This window comes from Juglans regia, chromosome 12 (assembly GCF_001411555.2).
Source record: "Juglans regia cultivar Chandler chromosome 12, Walnut 2.0, whole genome shotgun sequence".
Taxonomy (NCBI): domain Eukaryota; kingdom Viridiplantae; phylum Streptophyta; class Magnoliopsida; order Fagales; family Juglandaceae; genus Juglans; species Juglans regia.
This window is the reverse complement of record NC_049912.1, coordinates 29,527,195-29,554,772: the sequence shown is the minus strand read 5'-3', so window position 1 is coordinate 29,554,772 and position 27,578 is coordinate 29,527,195. Positions and strand designations below refer to the sequence as shown.

General features: G+C 36.6%; 4 protein-coding genes across 7 annotated transcripts; 3 read left to right on the top strand and 1 right to left on the bottom strand.

Moving 5' to 3' along the window:
* The first annotated feature begins 25 nt into the window (after positions 1 to 25).
* On the top strand, positions 26 to 4,324 carry LOC109002989. 2 transcript variants are annotated; one of them, XM_018980928.2, is made up of 3 exons: positions 27 to 188; positions 368 to 3,549; positions 3,969 to 4,324. In XM_018980928.2, exon 2 carries the CDS (start codon positions 379 to 381, stop codon positions 3,538 to 3,540), a length of 3,162 nt encoding a protein of 1,053 aa, XP_018836473.1. In that variant the 5' UTR covers positions 27 to 188; positions 368 to 378; the 3' UTR covers positions 3,541 to 3,549; positions 3,969 to 4,324. The 2 variants fall into 2 exon arrangements, with proteins under 2 accessions (XP_018836474.1, XP_018836473.1); XM_018980929.2 differs by having other exon boundaries at positions 26 to 3,549.
* Positions 4,325 to 8,355: 4,031 nt separating this feature from the next.
* Positions 8,356 to 10,653, top strand: LOC109002990 (probable RNA-binding protein ARP1). 2 transcript variants are annotated; one of them, XM_018980930.2, is made up of 6 exons: positions 8,356 to 8,778; positions 8,908 to 9,049; positions 9,348 to 9,462; positions 9,571 to 9,613; positions 9,855 to 10,111; positions 10,336 to 10,653. In XM_018980930.2, exons 1-5 carry the CDS (start codon positions 8,593 to 8,595, stop codon positions 10,101 to 10,103), a joined length of 735 nt encoding a protein of 244 aa, XP_018836475.2. In that variant the 5' UTR covers positions 8,356 to 8,592; the 3' UTR covers positions 10,104 to 10,111; positions 10,336 to 10,653. The 2 variants fall into 2 exon arrangements, with proteins under 2 accessions (XP_018836475.2, XP_018836476.2); XM_018980931.2 differs by having other exon boundaries at positions 8,379 to 8,778; positions 10,356 to 10,653.
* Positions 10,654 to 14,218: 3,565 nt separating this feature from the next.
* LOC109002988 lies at positions 14,219 to 19,802 on the top strand. Of its 2 annotated transcripts, XR_001998075.2 has the most exons (4): positions 14,219 to 14,351; positions 14,562 to 18,934; positions 19,435 to 19,517; positions 19,730 to 19,802. XR_001998075.2 is itself a non-coding variant. In XM_018980927.2 (3 exons), exon 2 carries the CDS (start codon positions 14,573 to 14,575, stop codon positions 18,923 to 18,925), a length of 4,353 nt encoding a protein of 1,450 aa, XP_018836472.2. In that variant the 5' UTR covers positions 14,219 to 14,351; positions 14,562 to 14,572; the 3' UTR covers positions 18,926 to 18,934; positions 19,435 to 19,802. The 2 variants fall into 2 exon arrangements, 1 of the variants encoding a protein (XP_018836472.2); XM_018980927.2 differs by having other exon boundaries at positions 19,435 to 19,802.
* Positions 19,803 to 20,935: 1,133 nt separating this feature from the next.
* On the bottom strand, positions 20,936 to 23,057 carry LOC109002992 (40S ribosomal protein S23). Its single transcript, XM_018980935.2, has 4 exons — positions 22,879 to 23,057; positions 21,926 to 22,081; positions 21,700 to 21,826; positions 20,936 to 21,296 (listed from the first exon to the last, which is right to left on the bottom strand). Exons 1-4 carry the CDS (start codon positions 22,881 to 22,883, stop codon positions 21,156 to 21,158), a joined length of 429 nt encoding a protein of 142 aa, XP_018836480.1. The 5' UTR covers positions 22,884 to 23,057; the 3' UTR covers positions 20,936 to 21,155.
* Between the last annotated feature and the right edge of the window lie 4,521 nt (positions 23,058 to 27,578).

Here is a 27,578-nt window from a genome sequence, read left to right as displayed (position 1 = left end):
AGTCCCAATAATTCTTTGATACTGAGCATTTTACTCGGCCTTATTAGAGTTGGAACTTGGATCTCTCTCTCTCCCTCCCTATCATCGGAAAGGACACCTACCTTTGCCCACTTCCTCTCTCTGTAGCTCCTCTCTCTAAAGTCTAAACCCAAAGCCTCACAGCTTTCTTTTCCCGAAGATCTAACAAGGTAACCAAACAATCTTAACCCATCACTATCCTATTCCCTTCTTTTCTATTTCCTTTCTCGATCGTATAATTAGATTTGTTCGGTTGGGTTCTGTTCTTTAGGGTTCATCAGTTTGTGCAATTTCTTTTTGAGTTTTCTCGTTATATAAGCTGTTTTTTATGGTTTTGCAATATATCCAGACATTGTTTCTATGGATGAGGAAAAAGACAAGGATGTTTATGTTGGGAGTGTAACTGAGCCTGCTACTGTGGTAGTTAGTGAGCATGTAGCTGGTGAAACCCAAGTTGAGGGGCCTCTTTCGGAGGGCGTTCAGAGAGTAGAGGATGGTGGGGCTTGTAATGGGGATGACGTTATGGTGGAAGTTTTGGGTTCTGATGTGTATGTTGATGGCGTTTGTACCCACGGGGAGGCGGGGCGGAGTGGGGCAGTCGAGAATGAGATTGGTGCGGTGGGAGATGGTAATTCTTTGGAGGAAGATGTTAATTCTTTGGGTGGAGGCGCTGCACTTTGTGAAGCGGGGTTGCGGGGAATTGGGGGTTCAAGTGTTGATGCATCAAAATGTGGAACCGAGGCCGGAGTTGAGGGTTCTTTGGGGATTGTGGAGTCACGGGGGGAACAGACTCAAGCTGTGGTGGTGGAGTCTGAGGTACTGGTGAGAGAGGAGACTATAGAGGGAGGAGCGGTCATGGGGGAGAGAGTTAGAGAAATAGTTGCTAGTGATAGTGGAAATTATGACATGACACCACGGTATGTCACAGTTTTAGATGGGGAAGCTCAGGATACAGAGGTTGGAACTGTAGATGGTGGTTCTTTTTCGGTTCTGGGTTCCACATCTGGAGAAACACAAGTTGTTCAGTTGCAGGAAGTTGTCATGGTTGCCAGGGAAACTGGTTTGAAGAAAGAAGGGGTTGAGGTGAGTGCAGATGGAGGTAGGCAACTGATGGATGATATGATTGATGCATTTGAGGATGGGAATCCTGAGGAAGTTAGTGCTTTTGATGAGAAAGCAACTATTACTAGAAACGAAAATGGGGTAGGTGATTCTTCTGTACTTGTGGCTTCTGTAGGTGTGGAAAGCCAAGTTGTAGGAGAAGATGCGTTACTTGAAAATGTGGAACATTCAGAAAGTGGATTGGTTGTTGAGGGCGATGAGCTTGGTGGTGGATCGGCTGATGATGGATTGGATGTAAATGATGGTTTTGCTCAGATTGATTCAAAATGTGGGCTTCAGGTTGAAGTTGAAGAACAAGAGATGAAAGCTGAACAGGTTGGTTTGAAAGAAGACCAGGGAATGGAAGTTGAAGAAGACATCACTGATACTGAACAGTCAAAAGCTGATGAAGAGAAATTCCTTGAACAGGAAGCTCTAAATGCTGGAAGCATAGGTGAAGTGCATCAAGCTAGTTATCAGCTGCCATCAGATAATGAAGGTGAGTTCTCTGTATCGGATTTAGTATGGGGGAAAGTGAGGAGCCATCCATGGTGGCCTGGGCAGATATTTGATCCTGCAGATTCATCTGAGAAGGCAATGAAACATCATAGAAAAGACTGTTTTTTGGTGGCATATTTTGGGGATCGAACGTTTGCTTGGAATGAAGCATCTCAGTTGAAGGCCTTTCGAACACATTTCTCCCACATTGAGAAGCAGAGCAATTCAGAAGCATTGCAGAATGCTGTTGATTGTGCTCTGGAAGAAGTCTCAAGACGAGTGGAGCTTGGGCTTGCCTGCTCCTGCATACCAAAAGATGCTTTTTACAGAATTAAATTCCAGAAGGTTGAGAACACTGGAATTCGGCAAGAATCAATCACGAGAGACAGAGTGGACAGATCTGCCAGTGCTAGTTCCTTTGAACCTGATAAATTAATCAAATACGTGCAAGCCTTGGCACAGTACCCTTCTGGTGATAGTGATCGGTTGGAGGTTGTGATAGCTAAGGCTCAGTTGCTGGCTTTCAGTCGTTTAAAAGGTTACAGTAGTTTGCCTGAATTCCAATTTAGTGGAGAGAGTGACCCGGATAATTTAGTTTCTGGGGGCAGAATGCATTCAAGTAAAGAATTTGAGCATGTCGATGACAGGTTGACTTCCTTTGAACTGGAGATATCGAAAAACCAGAACAGCTCTTCTAATAAACATAAACAAGATTTTAAAGATGATGTATTTTACAAAAAGAAAGAAAGAAGTTTGTCAGAGTTAATGGGTGGTGCGATGGATTCTCCAGATGGTGATGATTTGCTAGATGGGAAGACTAGTGGTGGTTTGGTTTCTCCATCGTCTGGCAAGAAAAGAAAGACTGCTGATTACCATGATGACCATGGACCACAAGATGGGACGAAAACTATTGCCTTCGCTAAAGTTTCCAGTACCTTGCCACCTTTCCCCAAGCCATCATTTAAAATTGGCGACTGTATCCGGAGAGTTGCAAGCCAAATGACTGGGTCTCCTTCTATACTGAAGTATAACAGTGAGAGGCTCCAGAAGCTAGATGGCGGCCATGACATACCTGCTGGGGATGAAGCTGATGCTTCCTTCCAGGATTCTGAGGACACCCAGAGAGGAAGGGTGAGTGTTTCAACAGATTACTCATCACTAGATGAATTGTTATCGCAACTTCAGATGGCAGCACAAGATCCGCTGAAAGGATATGATGTGTCAGATATCATTGTCAGCTTCTTCTCCGATTTTAGAAACTCAGTAGTCGTTGGTCATCATTCCAGGAGAGAGTTATTGGCTATGGACAAAGTTGGTGGTGGTAAGAGAAAAAAATCATCCCATTCTGTAGTTGGTTCACCTGAAACATATGAATTTGAGGATATGAGTGACACTTACTGGACAGATAGGGTCGTCCAAAATGGTTCGGAAGAGCAACCTCCACGTAGAAACAAAAAGAGAGAGTATCAAATTGTCGCTGTTGTACAAGACCCCCCTCAAGTGAGCCGTAGGCCATATTCAAGGAAGCGATATTCAGATGGCAGTAATGCTGTGGCAGCTGACAAACCTGCTGGCTACGTGGATGAGAACTCACCTGCCGAAATTGTGATGAACTTCTCTGAGGTGAACTCTGTCCCAACAGAAACAAACCTGAATAAGATGTTTAGGCGTTTTGGGCCTTTGAAAGAATCTGAAACAGAAGTTGATCGCGATACAAGCCGTGCTAGAGTAGTGTATAAGCATTCTTCCGACGCAGAAGTTGCTTTCAGTAGTGCTGGAAGGTTCAACATTTTTGGGCCAACGCTGGTAAATTACCAGATTAACTATACTCCCTCTGCTCTGTTTAAAGCTTCTCCAATGGACACAGCCCAGGACCATGAGATGCAACTTGATCTTGCCGCCCTTGATGTTAATCTAGTTTGAAAGTTTCAGGTATATATTTACACCTGTTTTGGAATTGGAAGCCAATGATCGCTTAATTACAACCGGTTGGCATCTCATTGCTGAAGGAGTTGATACTCATAATAATTAATATCCCTTGCTAAACAAATCGACGCACTCTGTTTTGTGAATGATAGACATGTATGGCTGAGTATGCATGAAAAGAAAAAAGAGAAAAAATAGAGGGATAATACATACCATGTTTTCAACCACTAATTGTAGCAGAACTGATTAGGGGTCTTTTAGGTGGTTATTGGTGGAAGCCTTGTTCTGTATCTACCCCTGCATTTTGCTGGACATTCTTTGGACACTTCTAATTATTTTCCTTTGCATTAACATCCCATTTTTCTCTCTTTTACACCTTTTATATGTGGTGTTATATATACTTAGTGAAAAAAGTTTTATTATAGGGTACGGCAGATGCCTAAAGAGAAGCCAGATGTGATGACGATGAGGATGGTGATGATGATGATAATGCATCACATAATTGTACGGATGGAGTGCTGAAGAAGACTGTCAAGTCATCTGGCTATCTGTTAAGTATTTGTTCAGGTTCTTTTTGTTTTGTTTTTTGGCTAGGATAGGTAATTTTTTTTTTCCTTTGTTATGTAATTTTTAAATGAGTCCGTGTACAGAAATTTAACTGACCCTTTTTTTTTTTTTTTCAAATGGTGGTTATCCTTGGCGGCTGTAAGATTTGGGAATGGTTATCGTTGTCTTGAAGATCTTCATAAAAATTATTTTTATAATCATTATCTTCTCAACATTTGGCATTAAATAATTAGTTGACAAGTAAAACTTAACAAATTTTTTTAAGTAGCACGATAGTAGAACTTATGAATTGGGTCTTGGCTAACCTCAGACGAAGCATTGGACAACCACGACATTGTGATGGCCCCAAAAACAACCTTGAATTTATCATATTTGTGTCGAGTCGACCGGAGTATTCATCATTCACAAGGACGTTTGACCTTCATTTTGGCTGTCACTAGCGAAAAGTCCTCACGTTACTCGCAGGCGACCTCTCTCTGAATCTCTGATAATGCAATGAGAAGGAATGATCGCATGATATATTGGTCACTCTTTTCTGTACCTCGGATTTGGAATTTGTCGACGTTGAAAATTTTGCGATTTTCCAATGTCCCCGGCCGGCCACCCTTCTCTCTCCCCCCATTGTTCCCAGGACGTGACCATCATTTCTTGCCTGATGGGTCTAGCCCGCCAGCTCAAGTGCTCAACCCTCAACACAACAACTCACTCTCCCTCTACCATTCCGTAAAGGATAAATAGTTTTCGAATCTTTCATTGGCAGCCTTAAACACCATGCTGAGCACCATCTCAACGAGACTAATTTAAAACTCTTGCTCTTTCCTCTTGCGTTTTCTTTCTCCAAAAAATATCCCATTAAATTGGAGAAATGCAAGTTATGCAGCACAACAACAACGATCGAACATCTGGATGGGCCACGTGGGCTATGTCTTAATCGAGTGTAGAACAATATATATATATATATATTGCTAACTTTAAAAAGTGGGCATTGCCCACAATATGTGAGAGTAATTAGTATATCCAAGTCTGTCCACTTTTTATAGACATAAACAGCAAATCCAGCAGAGAAGACTTGGAAGATCGAATATATATGATTATATTGTGCATACTGCATATGCACGTATTGTCAAAGCATGCCGTATTCGATACACGCCATGGATCAGGTTTGGAGGGGCAAGCAATTATGTTCGATTAATTTGTTTGACCAACTCATGATACCCTGAGAGGGTCCAGCTCACCCCCACCACATGCCTCAACTCTTACAACTTTAAATCAGATTCTGGCTGGTTTGAGACAGACCTCAGAGTCACATCACCTCTATATTAATTAAATACACCCAAAACTCCCACACTGTTCAAAATCTTGGGTCAAAACCACGATTTCTCTATATGCTTATTCACCAAAGTTACCCCCTCCCTGTTGGTATACAGCTGGCCACGTTATAAACCCAGAAAAAGAGAGGAGGGATTGGGTGGGTTGGAAGCTGCCACTGCGAGAGAAAAGAGATTCATTCAGTAACATCTGGCAATCTTCACGTGGGCTATCCTGATGTTCGTTCAACCACGAGTTGATCTGCATTTCATTGCAATGTCCATGCCCTGGCTGTTAATTTTGATCGACGCCTTCGTGTGTCTGTATGTTTGTATATGTGTGTATATATATATATATATATATTCTTCTTGCGCAATTATCTACAAAATCTGGTTCTTGTATTATATTCTCTTTTATTTTGGGGTGGAATATATGTATGAGTTTGTGTTGTGTCGACGATAATGGTTTATACATTTCTGGTTTTCACACCGACACTAGAGAAAGATAATTGACTTTCGGTCACTCATATTCCACAAGAGTTTAGCCATATTTTCGCCGGACGAATTGTGGAAAAGCATTTTTTTTTTTCAAGTCTTCTTGCATGCTGTCTAAACAAAGATCAATATATAATTATATCCCGATCAGCTCCTTAATCTACGCCTGAATTTTTCTTTATCTCGAAGAAAAAACAAGCAACTGAACAAAGGCGATGACAGCCTACTTATGGAATGACGTGCGTCCAATCATACGATCATGTACGTGTGGAATCATCTATAGCTTTTTTTGTTTTTTTTTTTCTCAGCTGGAATCATCTCTACCTGAATATATCAATTGTCATCGTGCCATGCACTTCCAAGTTTCACCCTAATAAGTATCTTGTCCCAACCGGCAACCTTAATCTACTGATCACAAAATGTCCAAGTGATCTCTAAAATGAAATTAATAATAATGTTGTTGATATTATTATTATTATTATAAATTTAAGGGAATTCCCATATAGAGCATGAGTAACATGATATCATGTCGATCGACTTGTTAATCACAGTCATAGACGAAAATAGATCATATTGTAGGACTTCATTTCTAAATGTATTTCCAGTACTTCTATAGTCCAATTAAAAATCACGATCATATGATAGTCATACCGGAATGAGTTGCGCGCGTCTATATATATATACATATATATTTTAACTTTTGTTATTCGGAATTCTTCGAGCACATTAATATTTGATAAAAAAATATAAAATATAATAAAAATTGAAATGGAGAAGAGAGAAGCATTTAAAAAATACTTAAAAGTGATACATCTAATTTACTATTATAATTTACTATTTACGAATTTCGGTTTTTGTTATGTTGTACGTTTTATTTTTATTTTTATTATTATACTTATCAGTGTTAGCTGATTTTTATCTGCAGGATTGTCTTTTCCTTTTAGTTTTCGAAGGTGTACTTTGTTGTTGATTGACTTGTAACTTTTGAATAGTTGTCTGTTGTTGTATTATTTTAGATTTTTTGGATGTCTGAATTTTGATATTTTATGATTATCTGTAATTTCAGGTGTCTATTTGTAATTACGATTTTCTTCCACCATAAGTGAAGGCTATCAATAAACTTGGAGTACCATCTTTTCTTTAAAAAAAAAAAAAAGAAAAAGTAAACATCTTCATTATAATAAAAATCAAATATCTTGATTTGATAAATATAAAAATATGATTAATTTAATTTAATAATTATAAAATTAAATCAAGATAATAATCAAATCAATAATAAATCATGCAAATGATTGATGTGGTACTATATCTCAACAATAATATTCACATAATATCCATACATATTAACACTGCCGTATCAATAATATGAACGGATTTACTCCGATTCGAAGCCAACAGATTATGAATCAGGATGGCTAGCTATTATCAGCATGCACTGGAGGTGGCCGCCGGAGTACTATATACGAACCCAACATTCAAAGCTTAAAGTCTTAACGATACAGCACGTGGAGTACGCACGTTACATTCGATAATTTTTAGGGGACCCCCGGCCACTTGTACGTACGGCCTTGAGCTGTCACCCTGAGCACCCCCGTTTCTCACTCCCTTACGCATCTTATAATTTGATTTTGAAGCACGTAAAAAACACGCTCTTGTCAAAAGCCACGTACGTTGGCCAGCCTTTAAAGATAAACTGAGTGACAAAATTAACTAAAGTACTCTTTATATTCTTTAAATATATGCAATGCTATATATAGAAATGTAAAAATAGTTATTTAAAAAAAAATAGATTTATTATTAAAAAATTAATTAATTTTTTTTTATAGATCTCATATTTATTTATTTTTTTTTAAATTATTGTATGATGTTTGTGACTGTAATTATTATTTATATATATATATATGTTGAAGTCCATAACATGCAGAATCCATAACTAATTATATATCGTAACTGGCTAATAATTATATGACAAAAAAAAAGGCTTGGAAGTCGGAAGGGATTAACTCGATGGATCATCAGAAGATTGAATCCAATATTGTCTAGTTTTCCATCCAGTAGTAAGCACAACATTAACAGTAGAAATGTAGGATGGAAAAAAGAACATCTTTTGTTTAAAAAATAATAAAAAAAGTTATCTTTTGATGATTTTATTTAAATAGTACTACATTGTTGCGTACGTAATTGATTCTTCTAAACTAAAGGTTCGTACATTTGATTGATTTTAACTTTAAAAAAAAAAAAAAAGAAACAGAATGTACGTACTCCTCTTGAATCCAGAGACAAAATGCTCAAACAGATGAGACGAGGAGGCCTGAGGTGTGTGTGAATCATGATCACGTTGGTAATGCTTATGGCCTTAAAAGCCAAAGTCCATCTGTGATCTGTCTGCCGCTCTGTCCCTTCCTTTCCTTTTTATGAAAAAATAAATTACTGTACCTTTTCCATTCTATCTGTCCTCCCTCCTCTTCCCCTTATAAACCTTCCCTCTCCACTTCCCACAAAACCCTGGTCTCTCTCTCTCTCTCTCTCTCTCTCTCACAAATATTTAGAGACCCAATTAACATTGTCAAGCTAGGCACATATATACTTGATCAGTTTAACGTTCGGTCGAGTTGTATAGATTTCTTATCGAATTTTTTAACCATTACTGGGTGTTCTGGGGAACAAGTACTAGATAACGATGACGACGAGCAAGTACAGCATTGGGCAATTTGGGGATACGACACTAACAAAGCTGTTTGTCGGAGGGCTAGCATGGGAGACTCCGAAGGAGGCCATGAGAGAGCACTTTGATAAGTACGGTGAGATATTGGAGGCTGTGATCATCTCCGATAAGGTCACGGGCAGATCCAAGGGCTACGGATTCGTAAGTTTACTTTCAGATCACCATATCGACGGATCTTGTACTCAAAGATCGAAGAACGTAAACTTCTCTTCTTTGTTTTTCTTGTGCCAAAATGTGATCAGTGTGGTGGTCATTGATTGTATATCGTAGGTGACGTTCAAGGAGGCTGAAGCAGCTAAGAAGGCTTGCGAGGACGCCACGCCCATCATCAACGGACGCCGAGCTAACTGCAACCTGGCTTCGCTCGGCGCCCGGCGCCCAAGGTCGGCTTCCACCACCCCTCCTCATCAAGGTATACTCATTATTAATATATATTGTCTATTAACGATATATTTTGAAAATGATAGTCAAATACTGACTCAAATTTAATAGAATTTTACAGTTTTGACAGCAATTTATGAAAGAGGTTAAAAAGAAAAAAAATATTATTTTAAAAAATGATATTATTATAATTTTAATTTTTTTTTAAATATAACTGTATAATTTGTATGAACAATCTCTAAATAGGAATTTGAAAATTGTATATAGACTAACTCTTTAGGTTAATGAAAAGATCAGAATGTACATATAAATATATATTATTAATACAGGATCCAACGGTGGAGCAACGCCTGCACCGGCAAATTATCAGGTGCAGTGGTACTACCCGGCGGGGACACCGCCGTCGCCCTTTCATCATCATCGACCGGCCGTTCCTTTCTATGGGTACGAACGTTACATATATTTTAGGGGAATATGGAGCAGCTAGCGGCTCTTATATATGCTATATATATGGCTGTAATTAATTTTCCTAATTTATCGTCTTATTTTCAGGTACCCTCCCAGCTATATTGCTACAGATATCAGTTACAATCATGTGAGTGGATGATCTCATTTACAACTTCTTAAATTCAATATATTTGAAAGTTTTTAAACGGCCGCCACCTACAAATTCTGTGACAGTCTCCGAATCATTATTCTTTGGTTTCTTTTTTCCTTTCTTTTAGTTTAATCATGCAAGCAAGACATAATTTTAAGATCCGGCGCCGTTTAGGGATAACAAGTTTAATTATTAAAAGGTCGTTTCTGTTTTTATTCTATTTATTACATTGACGCAGAAGTTAAGCTACGCCGGCGGGAACTTTATCATGAATGGGCGTTTTCCGGGCCATGTGTATCCTGCTCAACCTATTGTGGGTGGCAACGCATTGATGCCTATGTACCCCTTTTACAATTACCATCAATCACAAACAATGGGCCTACCTAATGCCCATATCTTCAGTACTACTACTGCATCAGCGGCGGGCCCCATGAACGGCGCTGTCCCGGCCATCATGTCTAAATTAACCAGCAGCAATTGGTCCTAACGTCACAGGTAGACAGACACGTACTTGATTTATGCTGTAATTGCCTGATCACGTGCTAATACTCTATAAATGTGTTTCGAAAAGAACAAGATATCATAGTTTCACGTGAACATGTTGTTGTGTTCTGGTTAGTTTTTTTATGATAAATGAATAGATCGAAGCTGATCTACTTTCAGGCAATTATAATGTTATATATATAAATGTAATTAAATTACTGATATTACAAAGACAGTTTGCTTGGCTGTGGAATAGGTAAATTAAGTTGGCGCAGGTGAGAGCAATAACAAAGGGATCGAATTAAGGTGGTGGCTGCTCAGAACAACAGTAGACGATCTGATCTGTTGTGGCTCATGTTCTTGATCTTTTCAATCTTTCGTTTTAATTTTTAAAATTTTTGTTCTTATTCTTATAATTAGGTGCTTGATAAGATTATTTCATTCTAGCTCAAATTCTATCTAACAACTCAGCTTGAGCTGTAAACCATTTAAAAAATATAACCAGTTAAAGTCCTTGCGTTATCTGTAATTGCCCATATAATCTTGTGCATGTGTTTTTCATGGCTTTATTGAACTTTGCTATATATATATTTATATATATATATATATATGAAGCCTTCATCTTCAAATAATTGCATCTCTCTCTCTCTCTTACATGCACGCACGCTCTAGCTGAGCTAATATATATATATATATATATATATACATTAATTTCGATTACATGCATATATATATATGTGCAAGGCAATTATCATACAGATGATTATTCATGACTTTCACTAGTACTTGATCAGGAGGGCCTTGATCTGAATCTTCCCCTCCCAATTATATACTACCAGCTTTGAACCCATGTTATATATTGGCACCCCATGTCCAAAAATTCTTCTCAAAGTACTCCTCATGATATCGAATATACGCATGTAGCTAGCTGAATGATCAGGACTGCATGTGAAAATTCACGCAGTTATTCTCGCAGTCAATATATATATATAGGTGTTAATTAAGTAATTTTATCATAAAAATATGACAACAAATTATTTTTAGACGTTTAACAAACGGGATAATCCAAAATAATTGACCTGTACGTATTCAAATGAACCCACAAAGAAATAGAAGGTTGTCTCCTGAAAACATCATTGCCCCGCCAAGACACCTTAATTAATATAATATGCTCATGTACTCTAAAAGGTCTTCATGTATCTCTAATGACTCTGTTGCCTAGAAGAATGATTAAATGAGGTTGAAAAGTGTGCGTGGTAGTATTAGAGAATTAGTATTGGATTGACAATTATATTCTTTTAAATTTTGATTAATGTATAATTTTTTCACTTTTAGCTAATCATTTAAAATTTAAAATTTATATTAAATTAGTCATCACACTCTCTATATTAATAAAATATTATTATTTTTTATTATTTATATTTTTTTAATTAATTTATATTTTATTTTAATAATCTTCAATAACCTCCAATAATTATATTTATTTTTATTTTCACAATCCAACAATCTATAATATAATAATCTCATATGTATATAGATGGTAAAATCTCATATGAATAAAAATCTCATATATATTATCTCAAAAAATACTTTTAGACTTGCTATAGTTATTTTCATATTTAAAAAGAATAATAAATTTACTATAACTTATATTTTGGATGAAAATAATTTAACTAATTCAATACCAATGCTCTTAGAATTAGTACGTTTTAATCTAACATCATTTTTTAAATTAGAGAAAATCTATTTATAAGCTTTATTTTTTATATACACAACATATTTACATTGATGTGAAGCTTTTTACATCAGCTATGCTAAAAAATGATTAAAGTTTTGATTTTTTTTTTTACAGTTATAATAGGTTCCATTGTAAGTGATGTGTTAGCACATCGACTTATGTATAACATTACTCTTTTAAGTCAGATTAATTTCGCGTGATTGATTAAGTTATCTTATAACAAAGTTATTAAAAATGGCATGATTGATTTCGCGTACAAAAATTATCGTATACTAGAACGTGACTTATTAAGTCTGATTCCAATCCCATAAGATCACATATATATAATTTGAATTAATAATCTCCCCCATCCACTAAAACCCATGAGATGAGGGAAGTGGTGAAACAACCTTCATGAATCATAGCACACAAAAATAGCAATTACACAACAAATATTAGAGGATCATAGGCTGAAAATATCATTTCTCAATTTGATGATGGGATAAATGCTCTTAAAGCCGAGCTGGTTTGAGTACTTCTTCTACACACGGGGGCTGTGTAGGGACTTATACGGACCCCTCACATGCATGAACATTAATGTTCAAGAACAGTGATTGATCGCTGATTTTCTTCCCAACATATATCAGAGGAAGAGGAATGCAAACAACAACACAGCAATAAAAACGTATATATACGCCTGATTTTTCTTCCCAACTGGTTTCTGTGCCATATAACGCTGCTAGTCAAAATAGTGGGCATCAGCGGCGCCTCAGTTATGCCGGCGATCGAGCAATGCTGCAAAAATAAAAAAAAATAAAAAACAGAGCTTGATCTTGTGAACTTAGAATAAGCAATAAAAAATCAGCCGACCCCTACATAAAATAAACACATGATGAATCTCTTTATTTTGATCAACTAGATTCATTCCCTTCCGATGAGCACCATGTTGTTCAGCATTAAACATAGTTTGGGGCTGTTTGAATGTTTTTTTTTTAAAAAAAAAAAAAAAACAATGAGATGACATTTTTATAAGTTGTTTTTGTACCAGCCTCGTGTACTTTTTTTATTTTTTATGTAAAAAAGTAGACTCTACAGTCAAAATGTATAAAATCTTAATTTTTAATAAAATTTACTTTTTTATAAAAAACATATATATGCATAATTTGTCTATTTTGATCCTAACATTATTTATTTATTTTTAAATAGTACTAAAATCCATTAAAATTGCGTTTGGATGTTGAGCTGAACTGAGTTGAGTTTAGTTCTTTATAAATAGTAGTGAGTTAAATAGTGAAGAGAGTTATGTGGAGCCATTTAAATTGAGTTAAAAGTGTGTTTGGATGTTAAGATTAGTTTAATATTTTTTTATAAGAAATTAAAAAAAATTGTAGGTCTCACGTATGAAGATGTTTTAAGTTGAAAAATGTTGTGGGTTTCACGTATAAGAAGATTTTGAATTAAGATGAATTTAATAATTTAAGAGTTAGGTATTTAGATGTTAGATTCAACTTAAAATTAGAATGAACTCAGCTGAGTTTGGAAACTAAATGCAGCCGAATATATTTTGACTGACAAATTTTTTCAGATATAATTTTAATGGGTTTAAAAAAGAAGTAGTGATATTCATACAATACATTTTACAATACATTTCACAATATATGTTATAAAATAAGGGTATTTATGTAAAATGATGTTAGTTTTATAAGTTATTTTACAAAAATACCTCTCATTTAAAATATTGTTGTATAAAATGTTGTATAAAGTGTTATATATTTATTATTTTTCCTAAAAAAGTGGTAGGATCAATTGAAATTATATCTGGAAATAAATTTTATTGAGAATGTTTAGATTTTTATTTTTTTTAATATATTATAAAGATAGAGGTAATATATTTTGATGAAAATTATGTTGAGGTAAAAGAGGATTCAATTAATGTTGTGTTTAGATGTTAAATTAAGTTGAGTTGAATTGAGTAAATATGATAAAATATTATTAAAATATTATTTTTTAATATTATTATTATTTAAAAATTTTTAAAAATTATATTATTTATTATATTTTATATTAAAATTTTAAAAAATTATAATAATAAATTGAGATAGATTTAATAACTAAACAAAATCCGAAAGGAGAATTTTGACTAAAAAAAAGACTTTCTAAAAATCATTAAAGGTTAGTGCCCTGAAATAGCAGTAATTCTATGACACCATTTTCAAGTATTAATGTAGCCCGCCCAAACGTGGCACAAATCTATTTGACTGTCACCGTTCTTTTGTAAAACAACAAAGTCCATCCAAAGTTGCCAAGAAAATTCAATCAGTGCTGACCAGTGACCAATCACTGTAAAAAGTGAAAAGGACAAAGTATGCATTTTCTTCGGCCTTATTACTAGTGACCTCTCTCTCTCTCTCTGTTTCTCTCTCTCATCGGAAACGACATCTACCCTTTGCCCACTTCTTTTCTCTGTAGCTCTTCCTCGCTCTAAAGTTTAAACCCAAGGGCCAAAGCTCTCACAGCTTTCGGGAATCTAACAAGGTAACCAAATGATCTTAACCCATTCACTATCTTTTTCCATTTCTTTTCTATTTCCTTTATGTTGTGCTGCATGCGGTCTATCATCTTTCTCGATCGTACAATTAGGTTTGTTTGGTTCTGTTTTTAGGGTTTATCAGTTTGTGCTTCATTTATTCTTTTTTTTTTTTCTCGTTATATAAGCTGTTTTTTATGGTCTTGCAATATACGTAGATACTGTTTCTATGGATGAGAAAAAAGGCAAGGATGTTTGTGTGGGGAGTGTTTCCGAGTCTACTACCCTGGTTGTTAGTGAGCATGTAGCTGGTGAAACCCAAGTTGAGGGGCCACACTCGGAGGGCGTTGAGAGGGTAAAGGATGGCGGGGCTTGTAATGGGGATGAAATCATGGTGGAAGTTTTGGATTCTAATGTGTATTTTGATGGTGTTTGTACCCACGGGGAGGCAAGGCAAAGTGTGGCAGTCGAGAATGAGATAGGTGCGGTGGGAGGTGGTAATTCTTTGGAGGAAGATGTTAAATCTTTGGGTGGAGGCACTGCAATTAGTGAAGCAGGTTTACGGGGAATTGGGGGTTCAAGTGTTGATGCATCAAAACATGGAACCGAGACTGGAGTTGAGGGTTCTTTGGGGATTGTGGAGTCACTGGGCGAACAAACTCAAGCCGTTGTGGTGGAGGAGTGTGAGGTTATGGTGAGAGAGGAGGAGAATATAGAGGGAGGAGTGGTCAAGGGGGAGACAGGGAGAGAAATAATTGCTAGTGGTAGTGGAACTGGTGACATGACAGCACAGGATGCCACAGTTTTAGATAGTGAAGCTCAGAATACAGAGGTTGGAACTGAGGATGGTGGTTCGTTGGTGGTTTTGGATTCCACACATGGAGGAGCACAGATTTTCCACTTTGAGGAAGTTGTCATGGTTGACAGGGAAGCTGTTTTGGAGAAAGAAATGGTTGAGGTGGGTGCAGATAGAGGTGGGCAAGTGATGGATTGTGTGGTTGATGCAATTGAGGATAGGGAATCAAAGGAAGTTGGTGCTTTGGATGAGAAAGCAAGTATTACTAGAAATGAAAATGGGGTAGGTGATTCCTCTGTAGTTGTGGGTTCCGTAGGTGTGGAAAGCCTTGTTCTTAAACAAGATGCCATATTTGGAAATGTGGAACATTTAGAGAGAGGATTGATTGTTGAGGGTGACCAGCCTGGTGGGGAATTGGCCAATGGTGGATTGAATGTAGCCTATAACTTGATGCCACAAAAAGCTAGTGTTGTGGATGATGATGTTTGGAATCCTGGAATCAGTTCTGTGGTTGTGTGCACTACGTCAAGTGCGGAAAATTCAAGTTTACAGACCGATGCTTTTCCAGAAAAAGCTTTAGTAATATTCAACGAGCAGGGAATGGTTCTTACTTCTGTCATTAGTGCTTTGGATGGGGTTGTTTCTAGTTCAGGAAGGAAACTGATGGAGGACACTTCTTCTGGAGGAACAAAAAATGGTGACGGAGATCCCAAATCATTGGATGAGAAAAGCAAAGTTGCTGCTAAAGGGGATACTTTGTGTTCCAACGTGGAAGGAATGAAAATTGATACTATTGATGAAAATGCTACTTGTTCAATGGAAGCGCAACAGGGAGACATTGAGCAAGTAGGTGAGAGCTCTAATAATCAAAGAGATGTATCTCCCACTCCAGTATCCTCATGTCTACCAAATCAAGCTGCTGTTGGAGGTGTTGATACAGCAATTGATGACAAGGATTCTTCTCAGTTAAATTCAACTGTCGTGCAAGAGATGGAAGTTGACAAACAAGTTATTGAAGAACAGTTGGTAGACGTTGAGACAGTTTGTTTGAGCACTGCAAGTCATGAGCATAAATGTGCAAACTCAACTTCAGATCTTGTAGTTACTGTTGGGGAAGCTACAGCCAAGTATGACAAGGTTCTTTCAGATTCAAATGTCGAGGTTACAGAAACTGTTGATAGGGATGGGATGTTGTCTTGCTCAGTAAATGATCAGAACTTAAAAGAAGAGAGAATGTGCAGGATCACACAAACAGAGGCTCATATTACCAACAGGATGGAATCTACTTTGATGGAATGTGAAGCTGTTCTGGATTCAATTAGTGAAATTTCAGTGCCCACCAAGAAAGACGGGCCATTGGAGTCTGAAGAGTACTTAGAAAAGGGTGTGGGTGGTGATCTACCTCAGATCGAGTGTGAAGATGCCATGTTGTCTAACCAGCCAATTCAAGTAGTTGTTGAAGCTGAAGTGGCAACTGTTGATGGAAGTGATCTTCTAAACTCAAATGTTGAAACAGACACCCAAGTCGTTGGCAGAGAGGAAATTGCTCCCATGGACACTGAGGAAATTTTAAATTCCAACATGGATGTACTGGGAACTGAGGAGTTTGAAGAGTGCCTAAGGAGAAGCATGGCTGGTGATTCTGCTCAGATTGATTCAAGAAGTGAGCTTCAGGTTGAAGTTGAAAAACAAGAGACAAAATCTGAACAAGTTGGTTTGCAAGAAGGACAGGGAATGGAGCTTGAAGAAGACGTCACTGATACTGAACAGTCAAAAGCTGATGAAGAGAAGTTCCTTGAACAGCCAACTCTGAATGCTGGAAGCATGGTTGAAGTGCATCAAGCTAGTTATCAGCTGCCATCAGAAAAGGAAGGGGAGTTCACAGTATCGGATTTAGTATGGGGGAAAGTGAGGAGCCATCCATGGTGGCCTGGGCAGATATTTGATCCTGCAGATTCATCTGAGAAGGCAATAAAACATCATAGAAAGGACTGTTTTTTGGTGGCATATTTTGGGGATCGAACTTTTGCATGGAATGAAGCATCTCAGTTAAAGGCCTTTCGAACGCATTTCTCCCACATTGAGAAGCAGAGCAATTCAGAAGCATTTCAGAACGCTGTTGATTGTGCTCTGGAAGAAGTCTCAAGACGAGTGGAGTTTGGACTTGCATGCTCCTGCATACCAAAAGATGCTTTTTACAGAATTAAATTCCAGAAGGTTGAGAACACTGGAATTCGGCAAGAATCAATCACGAGAGACAGAGTGGACAGATCTGCCAGTGCTAGTTCCTTTGAACCTGATAAATTAATCAAATACGTGCAAGCCTTGGCACAGTACCCTTCTGGTGATAGTGATCGGTTGGAGGTTGTGATAGCTAAGGCTCAGTTGCTGGCTTTCAGTCGTTTAAAAGGTTACAGTAGTTTGCCTGAATTCCAATTTTGTGGACAGTTGTTGGAGAGTGATATGGATACTTTAGTTTCTGAGGACAGAATGCATTCAATTAAAGTGTTTGAGCATGTCGATGATGAGCTAACTTCCTTTGAACAGGAGATATCAAAAAACCAGAACAGCTTTTCTAGTAAACATAAACAAAATTTTAAAGATGATGTATTTTACAAAAAGAAAGAAAGAAGCTTGTCAGAGTTAATGGGTGATATGATGGATTCTCCAGATGGTGATGATTGGTTAGATGGAAAGACAACATCCTCCAGCAAGAAACGAAAGGCTGTTGATTACCACGATGACCATGGGCCACAAGATGGGAGGAAAACTATTTCCTTTGCTAAAGTTTCTAGTACCATTCCACCTTCTTTCCCCAAGCCATCATTTAAAATTGGGGACTGTATTCGGAGAGCTGCAAGTCAACTGACTGGGTCTCCTTCTATCCTGAAGTGGAATAGTGAGAGGCTCCAGAAGATAGATGGCAGCCATGACGGACCTGCTGGGAATGAAGCTGATGCTTCCTTCCTGGAATCTGACACACAGAGAGGAAGGGTGGGTGTTTCGACAGAGTATTCATCACTAGATGATTTGTTATTGCAACTTCAGATAGCAGCACAGAATCCACTGAAAGCATATGGTTTGTCTGATACTATTGTCAGCTTCTTCTCTGATTTTAGAAATTCAGTAATAGTGGGCCAACATTCTAGGAGAGCGCTCTTGGCTATGGACAAAGTTGGCGGTGGTAAAAGAAAAAAATCATCCCATTCTGTTGTTGGGTCACCGGAAACATATGAATTTGAGGATATGAGTGACACTTACTGGACTGACAGGGTTGTCCAAAATGGTTCGGAAGAGAAAACTTCACGTAGAAACAAAAAGAGAGAGTATCAAATTGTCCCTGTTGTACTAGACACCCCTCAAGTGGGCCGTAGGCCATACTCAAGGAAGCGATATTCAGATGGCAATGATGCTGTGGCAGCTGAGAAACCTGCTGGCTACGTGGATGAGAACTCACCAGCCGAAATTCTAATGAACTTCGCTGAGGTGAATTCTGTTCCATCAGAAACAAACCTGAATAAGATGTTTAGGCGTTTTGGGCCTTTGAAGGAATCTGAAACAGAAGTTGATCGTGATACTAGCCGTGCTAGAGTGGTGTATAAGCATTCTTCTGATGCAGAAGTTGCATTCAGTAGTGCTGGAAGGTTCAACATTTTTGGGCCAACGCTGGTAAATTACCAGATTAACTATACTCCCTCTGCTCTGTTTAAAGCTTCACCAATGGACACAGCCCAGGACCATGAGATGCAATTTGATCTTGCTGCTCTTGAAGTTAATCTAGTTTGAAAGTTTCAGGTATATATTTACACCTGGATCAGATTTTACTATTAATCATGTTCTGGAACTAGAAGGCAACGATTACTTAATTACTACTTGTTGGCATTTACATGTGGAAGGAGTTGATACTCATAATTAATATTTGAGTAACGCTTTATACAATCCTAGGATATGTAAGCCCCATGCAGTGTCTTTATGCATACTCTACCATACCAGTTTACTAATTATTTTCCTTTATATCATTGCTAAACAAATCAACGCACTCAGTTTTGTGAATGATAGATATGTATGGCAGAGTATGCATTAAAAAGTAAAAAAAATTAAAAAAGATAAAAAAATAAAGGAAAGGATAAAAAAATATGTATGGGTGGGCATTGGTTGAAGCATCCTGAAAGTGTTTTGTGTTTGAACTGGCTTGTCCAGTATCCGTGGTGCACTTTTTTTTTATATCTCTTCTACACCTTTTGTATGCCGTGTTATATATACTTTCATACATAGTTAAACATGTTTTCTCATAGGGGAGAGCAGATACCTGAAAAGAAGCAGATGCGATGATGGTGACGATGTAGCCCATTATTATATGGATGGACTGCTGGAGAAGGTAATCAGACTGTCAAGTCATCGGGTTATCTGTTAAGTATTCTGTTCAGGTTCTTTTTGTTTGGTTTTGGCTAAGATGGGTAATTTTGCTTTGTTCTGTAATCTTTGCATGATTCGAGTCCATGTACAGAATTTCCCTCCCCCCCCAAATGGTGGTTATACCCAGCGGCTGTAAGATTTGGGTATGGTTCATGTTGTCTTATTTTCATTCAGGTACATTTCACTACTGAAAATAACAATTTCTATCGTCAAAGAACCTTCGTAGAGGGGAGATGCGATTTTTTCACCTGATCTCAACGGCCTTTCAAGCGTCGGCATATTGCTTTGGGATAAATGAAGCATGGGGGTCACACTGAAAGTTATGCTTTCTAGTTGTCTTTTTAATGTTATTCATTGCTGCTATTACAAAAGTGAATTATATTTTCGAAAATTGCTAGGGCTCCCGATTTTTTTGAGCGATTGGGTTTTTTTTGTTTTTGACTTAGTGATTAAGAAAATATTGTTTAATAATATTGTGAATTTCTTTTCTTAAAAATATTTAAGAGTGTTAAAAAAATTATGTGAAAAAAAAAAGAATTTTAAAGAATTTTTGTTTTTTTTCACATTATTATTTTTTTTACACTTTTAAATATTTTTTTTTTAAAATTTATAATATTATTAAATAATATTTTTTTAATAACTATGTAAAAAAAAATTAAAAAAAAATAATAATAAACCCAATCGGAAAAAAAAAAATGGGGAGCCCAAAACGGGCTCTCTCTATATTTTCAGTTCCATGAGAGATTGCTTGTGGGCTGGCAAATAAGAGAGCTTGAGACCTAATAATGAAAAGCCCACGGCGACAATCATATCACAGCGGCCTCAATACCTAAGGTTCCACTGAGATCCTGGTCGAAGGGGGGGCCGGCTTCACTGCACATTCCGTTAAAATGAAGTAGAACCTTCATTTCGTTTCGTTGAAGGGTATCAAATTGAGCCTGTTGTTTCACTTACACCCCCATTCTTCCACGCGTCCGAAAATGATTTTGAATCTCGTGGCGATAAGAGAATTGCTCCATTGATACATAGGGCAAGCTTTTGAGCTTATATACACGCCATGAGACTCATCTCCCTTGACCACATTCATCATTCTAGTATCATTTTTTATCTCCTTCGGTGGAGTTGGATGGATGATTCATGCCTCGACAACTTCCCGGCCGTCAAAATGATCACGCCAGCCTCTTGTATTTTGTTTTCTCCCTGATATCCAAGGTAAGAGCATTGAAGTTTGAAACCAACGTTAATTGTTAATGTAGTCCATCAAGTCAAGTCAATTTGTGAATTTACTTTCATGAGATCTCTTTGTGGTTAAATCATTTATATCATTATAATGCCATAATAAGGAAAAAAACTTGATGACAAACCATGCCAAGTTAACCGTCACAGAACCGAATAATGAGCATAGTAAAAAATATTCAACGCACAATTTCCAAAATTATCAAATTTTTTTTTTTTGACAGAAACATGTTCTAATGCATGATAAGAATTCGCGTAGAAAGTTCGCTCTCACCCAATAGTTGCTACAAGTATCCTCTAAATAAAAGGCATCATAGAACAAAAATATGAAATAAAATAAATGGTAAATGGGAGGACACAGAACCTAAGACCTTGGCTTTTCTTTTTTCTCCTTGAAGAGAGCCAGCAGAGACACACCGGATACCTTCACAACCTTGAATCTGACTCCAGGGATATCACCCACAGCATGCCCCTTCCGCCCAAATCCTGCAATCAACACCTCGTCCTACACCAACCACACCGGCAAATTTATCAGGGCCAAGCATACGGAAAAGCGAAAGTAACAACATTCCATCCTTAATTTTGCAGAAAACACGTAATTTTTATTTTGCATAAAACACACTTTCTAAACCCTTGATGTGCACGTCTTTGTGAAGTCCAAGTCGTCAACAAGAAAAAAGCCCGCACAAACTTAATTGTTTTTGTTACTTTTAAGCGTCAAAAGTTATTTCAACATAGGAAGATTTGTATGACATCAAAGTTATACTCTTACAGGACCCAAACAGATGCCCTAGGTACACGAGTTCAAATTTGTATGAGTTTGGATGTCAAAACTTTCCAATTTTCTTTCCTTTTTTTTTTTTTTTTTTGGGGGGGGGGGGGGAACTTCTGCAACTTCTCATACTTACGTTCTCCTCAATATAGTTTAAGCAACCATCATTAGGAACAAAAGCAGCGATCTTTTTCCCATTTTTGATCAGCTGAACACGGGCACATTTTCTAATAGCAGAGTTTGGCTGCTTAGCCTCAATGCCACTGCATCCAGCAATCATTATATGTTAGACCCTTGGTGAGTTCATATCATCCCCAGATAACGTTCATAAAACAAGAAAAATGCAGAAAAGGTAATCTTACATCTTTTCTAGAACAATGCCCTTTGCATGGGAGGATCCAGCAAATGGTTTTTTCCACTCATTTCCCAGGTGGGACTTCTTATATGACTTGTCAGCCCACCTCTGCCTTCTACGGTGGGACTTGAGCTTACGACCAGCTCCCATTCCACGAGTCTTCCTGCGTAAACAAACACAATGCGCTAAAATCAGAAATTAATTGATCATCAAAACCCTACATCAACATTCTAGCACAAATCCAAATTCAAAATTTTCACTATACGTTTGGGTACGAGTATCTGAGGTACTCTCAGAATACCTCACTACTATTCTTTATTTTATTATTACTTTTCACCTACTATTCAATATTTTATTATTACTTTTTTATTACTTTTTCACTATTATTCACAAACACTCTCAGATACTTTCACTATCTAACTGTTACTTTCTCCCTACCCTGGGCACATAAGCTTGAAGCCTTCATTCATTACTTTAGCTTGCTTTAAATTACTAAACTCAATTTATAATGTTCCTATTGCTGAGCCAAGCATTTCAATGACTAAGTTAAGATATGGGTATCTAATTTAATGCAGGCCCTGTAGAATCATTCAAAAATGAAAATAAGAGAAACTTTCAACTTTCAAGGATTAACTAGAAACCTATCGTACTTCAAAATCCATCGTGAATAAGTTCGATCCCAATTAAAAGCCTAACACGAATATCTGGTATACTCGAGAAACTCCGCATAATGTTCAATTAAAAAATAGATGAAAATTTTAAAGAATCTTCCCGTTACTTTGAACGAAAATCAAAAGCAACATACTCCATATTTCAATTCACTGAATGCCTAGAACCTAAACGAAATAAGCACCCTAAAACTTGTCCCAGAAAAAAACAGATCATATCCGACAGATTATTGATAGGTTGTCGAGAAGCTTCGACGACAAGAATTACTGAAAGTAAGGGAAAAACACTTACCCCATGGTGGATGAGCAAGAGGTTAATCGACTGTCGCAAAGGGATCAGGAACTGGAAGCGGATGGAAAGTGCCGGCCGGGGAAACCCTAGCCAGAGGTATGGTAGTGTGCTGTATTATATCGTAGGTCCGTTTGGATTGGATACTTATAAATCTTTTTGCGAAAGAAAAATACTTTATTAGTTTCGAAGTTTATTTTGTCATATCATATAAATGTTTTTTTTTTTAGAAAAAAAGTAACGATGCACAATTTTTATTTTATTTTTAATAATTGTGCTTTTAAATTGAATATATTTATGTAAAATGATGTTCTTTTTGTAAATTATTTGATAAAATATTCTTTATTTAAAATATAGTTACATAAATGATTATAAAAATAATTGTATAATGAGTATGTCGAGAGAAATAACATAAGGTAGAAAAAATCTCTTAACACTTCCCAACAAGTGCTCCCTATCTTCAAAACAGCTCGGATCGGACAAGTCCAAGTTTTGAAATCTAGTTTTAGTCCGAGTTTGACCAGGGCAGGAAATCGTAACTGGAATCCGATTAGGTTTAGGATCGGACTCGGCTCGAATGAATAGTTTGTACAATATGTGGTAAATCATGAACTTCTGATTCAAGTTCTATTGCTTAGTCAGAACATATCAGTAAGCTATGTACAAGGGTTCAAATAGAATTAGAGTTTTGTTACTCATCATCTCCACCCACTACACACTAAACACAACACATTTTTTTTTTTAATTAATTAATTATTTATTTATTTTTATAATTTCTCTTTGTTTTATTCTTTTTAAATTAATTGAATTCTTCTATTCATTATTCATACACTACACATTCGGTAATAGAAAAAAAATTAAAAATTAAAAAATTATGTGTACTATGTAGTATGAAGATGATAAGTAGAATTTTTCATAAAACTAGAATTCAATGCCCATTTATGAAGAATGGACGGTCTCACTGAAAATAAATAATCCATATTTAATTTGGTGGACGGGCTGATTCAAGAGGCGAAAGAGCATATCAAAGGCTCATCAACGTATTTTATTAACGCATTGTCATCACCTTATAACTGGTTGTCTTAAGTACTTAATTCCATCATACTTATGGGAGGAGTAAGTTAAATAAAAAGTATCACACTTAGCACAAGTAATTAAAAGTAATATTGTAACTAACTTTGTAAATCTGATATCACTTTGTTTGTATCCGGCCAATGAGTATTTGAAATGATGAGTTATTATGCATCAGTCATTATTCACTCTCATACTCCACACATATAAATTTTTCATAGAGTGTGGGGGTGTGGGGTGGTTAATAGTGGTTGATGAGAAGAATTTTTGTTTTAAATGTGTATTGAAGTTATATCCAAAAATTAATAGTATATTATTGTATGTTCATGATACAAAGGCAACTCGTTTATGGAAAGATGTCGTGATCTCCTTTAAATATGTTTGTTCTCATGCAAATGAAGAGTAGATCTATATGCTCAATCCTTGTTTATTCTTAACTTATTATCTGGATTTGTATCTTCATAGCTTCTTTTATAGATCTATAGGATCCATCATTGTGAAATTAGTAGTGCTACAGACAGGCACAAATCTGTGCTTGCCCGCGAACCCTACTGAAGTGTTAAATTCCATGTCAGCAATTATATTAAAAGAAAAAAAAAGAGACTAAAATCGAAGAGAATGAAGAACCGAGCGGGAAGAGTGAAAATGCAGCCCAATTCATTCAAGCGGAAGGAGAAAACGGTAGCCCACCATTTCGTTCTCTTCCTCGGCGTCAGATCTTACCATTTCATTGTCTTCCTCTGCTTCAGATCTCGTCCTCTCTCTCAGATCTCAGTTCTCGTCTCATCTCCACAACATCACATTTAAGAGGTTGAAATTCATGAACTCTTCATCCATGCATAGAAGATACGTTCCAGTTATAGTTGAGTGAAACCTAGAGTTGTGAGCCTACAAAGGACCATTGGGTCCTGCTTCAATTGATGCCAAATGAGTCCCACTTCCATCAGATGTAGACTCAGACTTATACACGACTATGAAGGACTCTTCCATTGTCTTCCCCAGTTGACTCATATCAGGTGGCCCAACTCCACAACTAGAGTTCAAATACTACTTATCAAAAATAAAATAAAAAAACAAAAAAAAAAACCAGAGTCCAAATAATAAAGTAAGCTCATAAATAAGAATGAATGCAGGACCAAATTATTGCAGTTAAATACACTGATTTAGTCAGGAATTTTGAAATGAAGCCCCGAAAAGATAGAATAATGCCAAGTATCCAAATCCAAGTACTATAATTAATCGAAAAGCAACAAAAACAAAGACATAGACTATCAAAATAAATTAAAATTATTAAAGCGTATATGAGTTTATTTAAACGGTCCTCACAATCTATTCGCTAAGAGAGATGCATAAGGGCATAAACATAAGCAATTATAAGAAAAGATACGAAAAAGAAATCCCACATATGAACAATTATGTGTTCCAGGCTAAAAAGATGAACCGGTTAAATAAAAAGATGAATTCGCTCTGAATAGCTAAAATATGAATTCAAAGAAGCTAACCGGAGCGAGAAGAGGAATTGTTCAAGAACTTGTCGGCGTAAGAATCAACGCCAACGATGGAGAGGGGGTGTCGGCAGTTCTGGCAAACCCATCTCCTTCTTCCTTGACTCCTATAATGCTACTCAGCTACAGAGAACAAATCAAAACAGTTTGGGGCTTGAAAGGTTAGGTGAGTAAAGATTTCACGAAGAAGAAAGGTTAGGTGGTGAATGTCGTAGCACAGAGAGTAGATAGAGTTCTTGGGAGAGAGATTGAGCAGGGGGAAAAATGTAAAACGCACCGCTTTGCTTGAAGCCGAACCCCATTTCTTTGGACTTTAAACGCACCGTTTTATTTACTCCAAAACGATGTGTTTGTCTCCACATAGGATGTCGTCCGCGGCCAAGCCCGACTCTTGCCTAGGTTTAGAGTTTTCCTTGTGAAATTCATATGGTTTCTAAGTGTAATAATTGTGTGGATGGTCACGTGGAAAACTATGATTACGTTCTCTCTAATTATACTCTTTCTAAAGAGGTTTGACATCATTTTTCTAATGTTTTTGGCTTCACCAATATTGCATCTCACAATTGGAAAAATAATGCCTCTCAGTGGTGGTCTTTTTGTAGAGACACGGGTCAATTCCATTTACTTGCACAACTACTACATTATCTATTCTTTTGGGGGATTTGGTTAGCCAAAAACAAAGCTCGTTTTGAGGACTCTTATACTCATCCATCCACCGTCATCCATAAGATCAATAATGGGTTAGAGGCCTTAACTCCTTCATCAAGCCTCAAACTCTTACTTCCTTTTCCAATTCTTCCGTCATTGCTATTTTCGCATTCCCCTTTCTATCATCCGAGCTAAGAGATATTTACTTGTCAATTGGTTGCTCCCTTCTAGAGGGTCCTTAAGTTCAATGTTGATGGTGTTTCTAAAGGTTATATGGACTTGCAGGTTGTGGAAACATATTCTTTTCTTATTGTGAATTGGTTTAATAATAATTCTCAGCCCTTTGGATTTATATTGATATTTGTGATGATATTTTATATTTAAAAAATGTCTTTCCTTTTAGTATTAATTATGTTTACAGGGAAGGGAATGCTTCATTTGGATAAGCTCAGACCGCACAATAAATTTTTCCTCTATTTTTGAGCTCTCCAAGCATATGATTGGTCTTTTTGCTTTAGACCATGTCGGTATTCCTAGTTTCCGATATTAATTTGTAATGTTTTCTTTTTTAGTTTTTAGTAATTTTTTGTTGAATACGTTCAAATGTATTTCCCAATAAAATTTTTCCTAAAAACTTGGTTTTGGGATTTCAATTGTAACACTCTTGCACTTTTTATATCAAGTATTCTTTCGTCACAAGTGAACATTTATTAATAAAATTGAAATACCATTATTTAAAAAAAAAAAACTTCTGTCTCATATTTCTTCTTAATTTTGTCTGGCCTACATGAAAAGGACTCGCCATGTTTTCTGGAAGAAAAACTTGAGGACCTGACTCTTTTGTCCTACATTAGTGTCTTCTTCTGATTAAACTGAAAAGATGGCTGTGACTGTGAGACCCATTAGTGAACAGAAGCCGGCGTACGACTCGTTGGAGAAGGCTAACGTCTATTTCGGGCAGATAAAAATTCTTAGATTTTCATTCTCATTTCGCCTAAGAAAAAAAGGGATGGGCTTAGGACCCACAATCCACGTTATTCTTAGTCTTCTGATCTAATTGTCAATAATTTATCATTTATATACGAAAAACATAATGTGTTTGCTGGTTAACGTGAAAATCACACTCTCCACCACTTGACTGTTAGCATAACATAATTTCATTTATATATAAATTAATTTAATTTTAAGCTCCCTTTCCATCTCAATCTAGAGATATATATATATATATATATATCAGTGTTGTCTTCAATATGATCTAGTACGTACCATTATCATGACCTACGTACCTTTTTCTTTTCCTTTTTATTCTTGATTAATGATGATATTAATTAATTAATGTAACTAGTTGGGGTTTGCTTGACTCGTGAGCTGTATTTTAACATCTATATATATATATATATATATCGAAGATCAAATCGTACGTAGTGCTCCAGCTTGGTTTTAAATATTCTTAATTTCTTCCTCTTGATTTCCCATCTT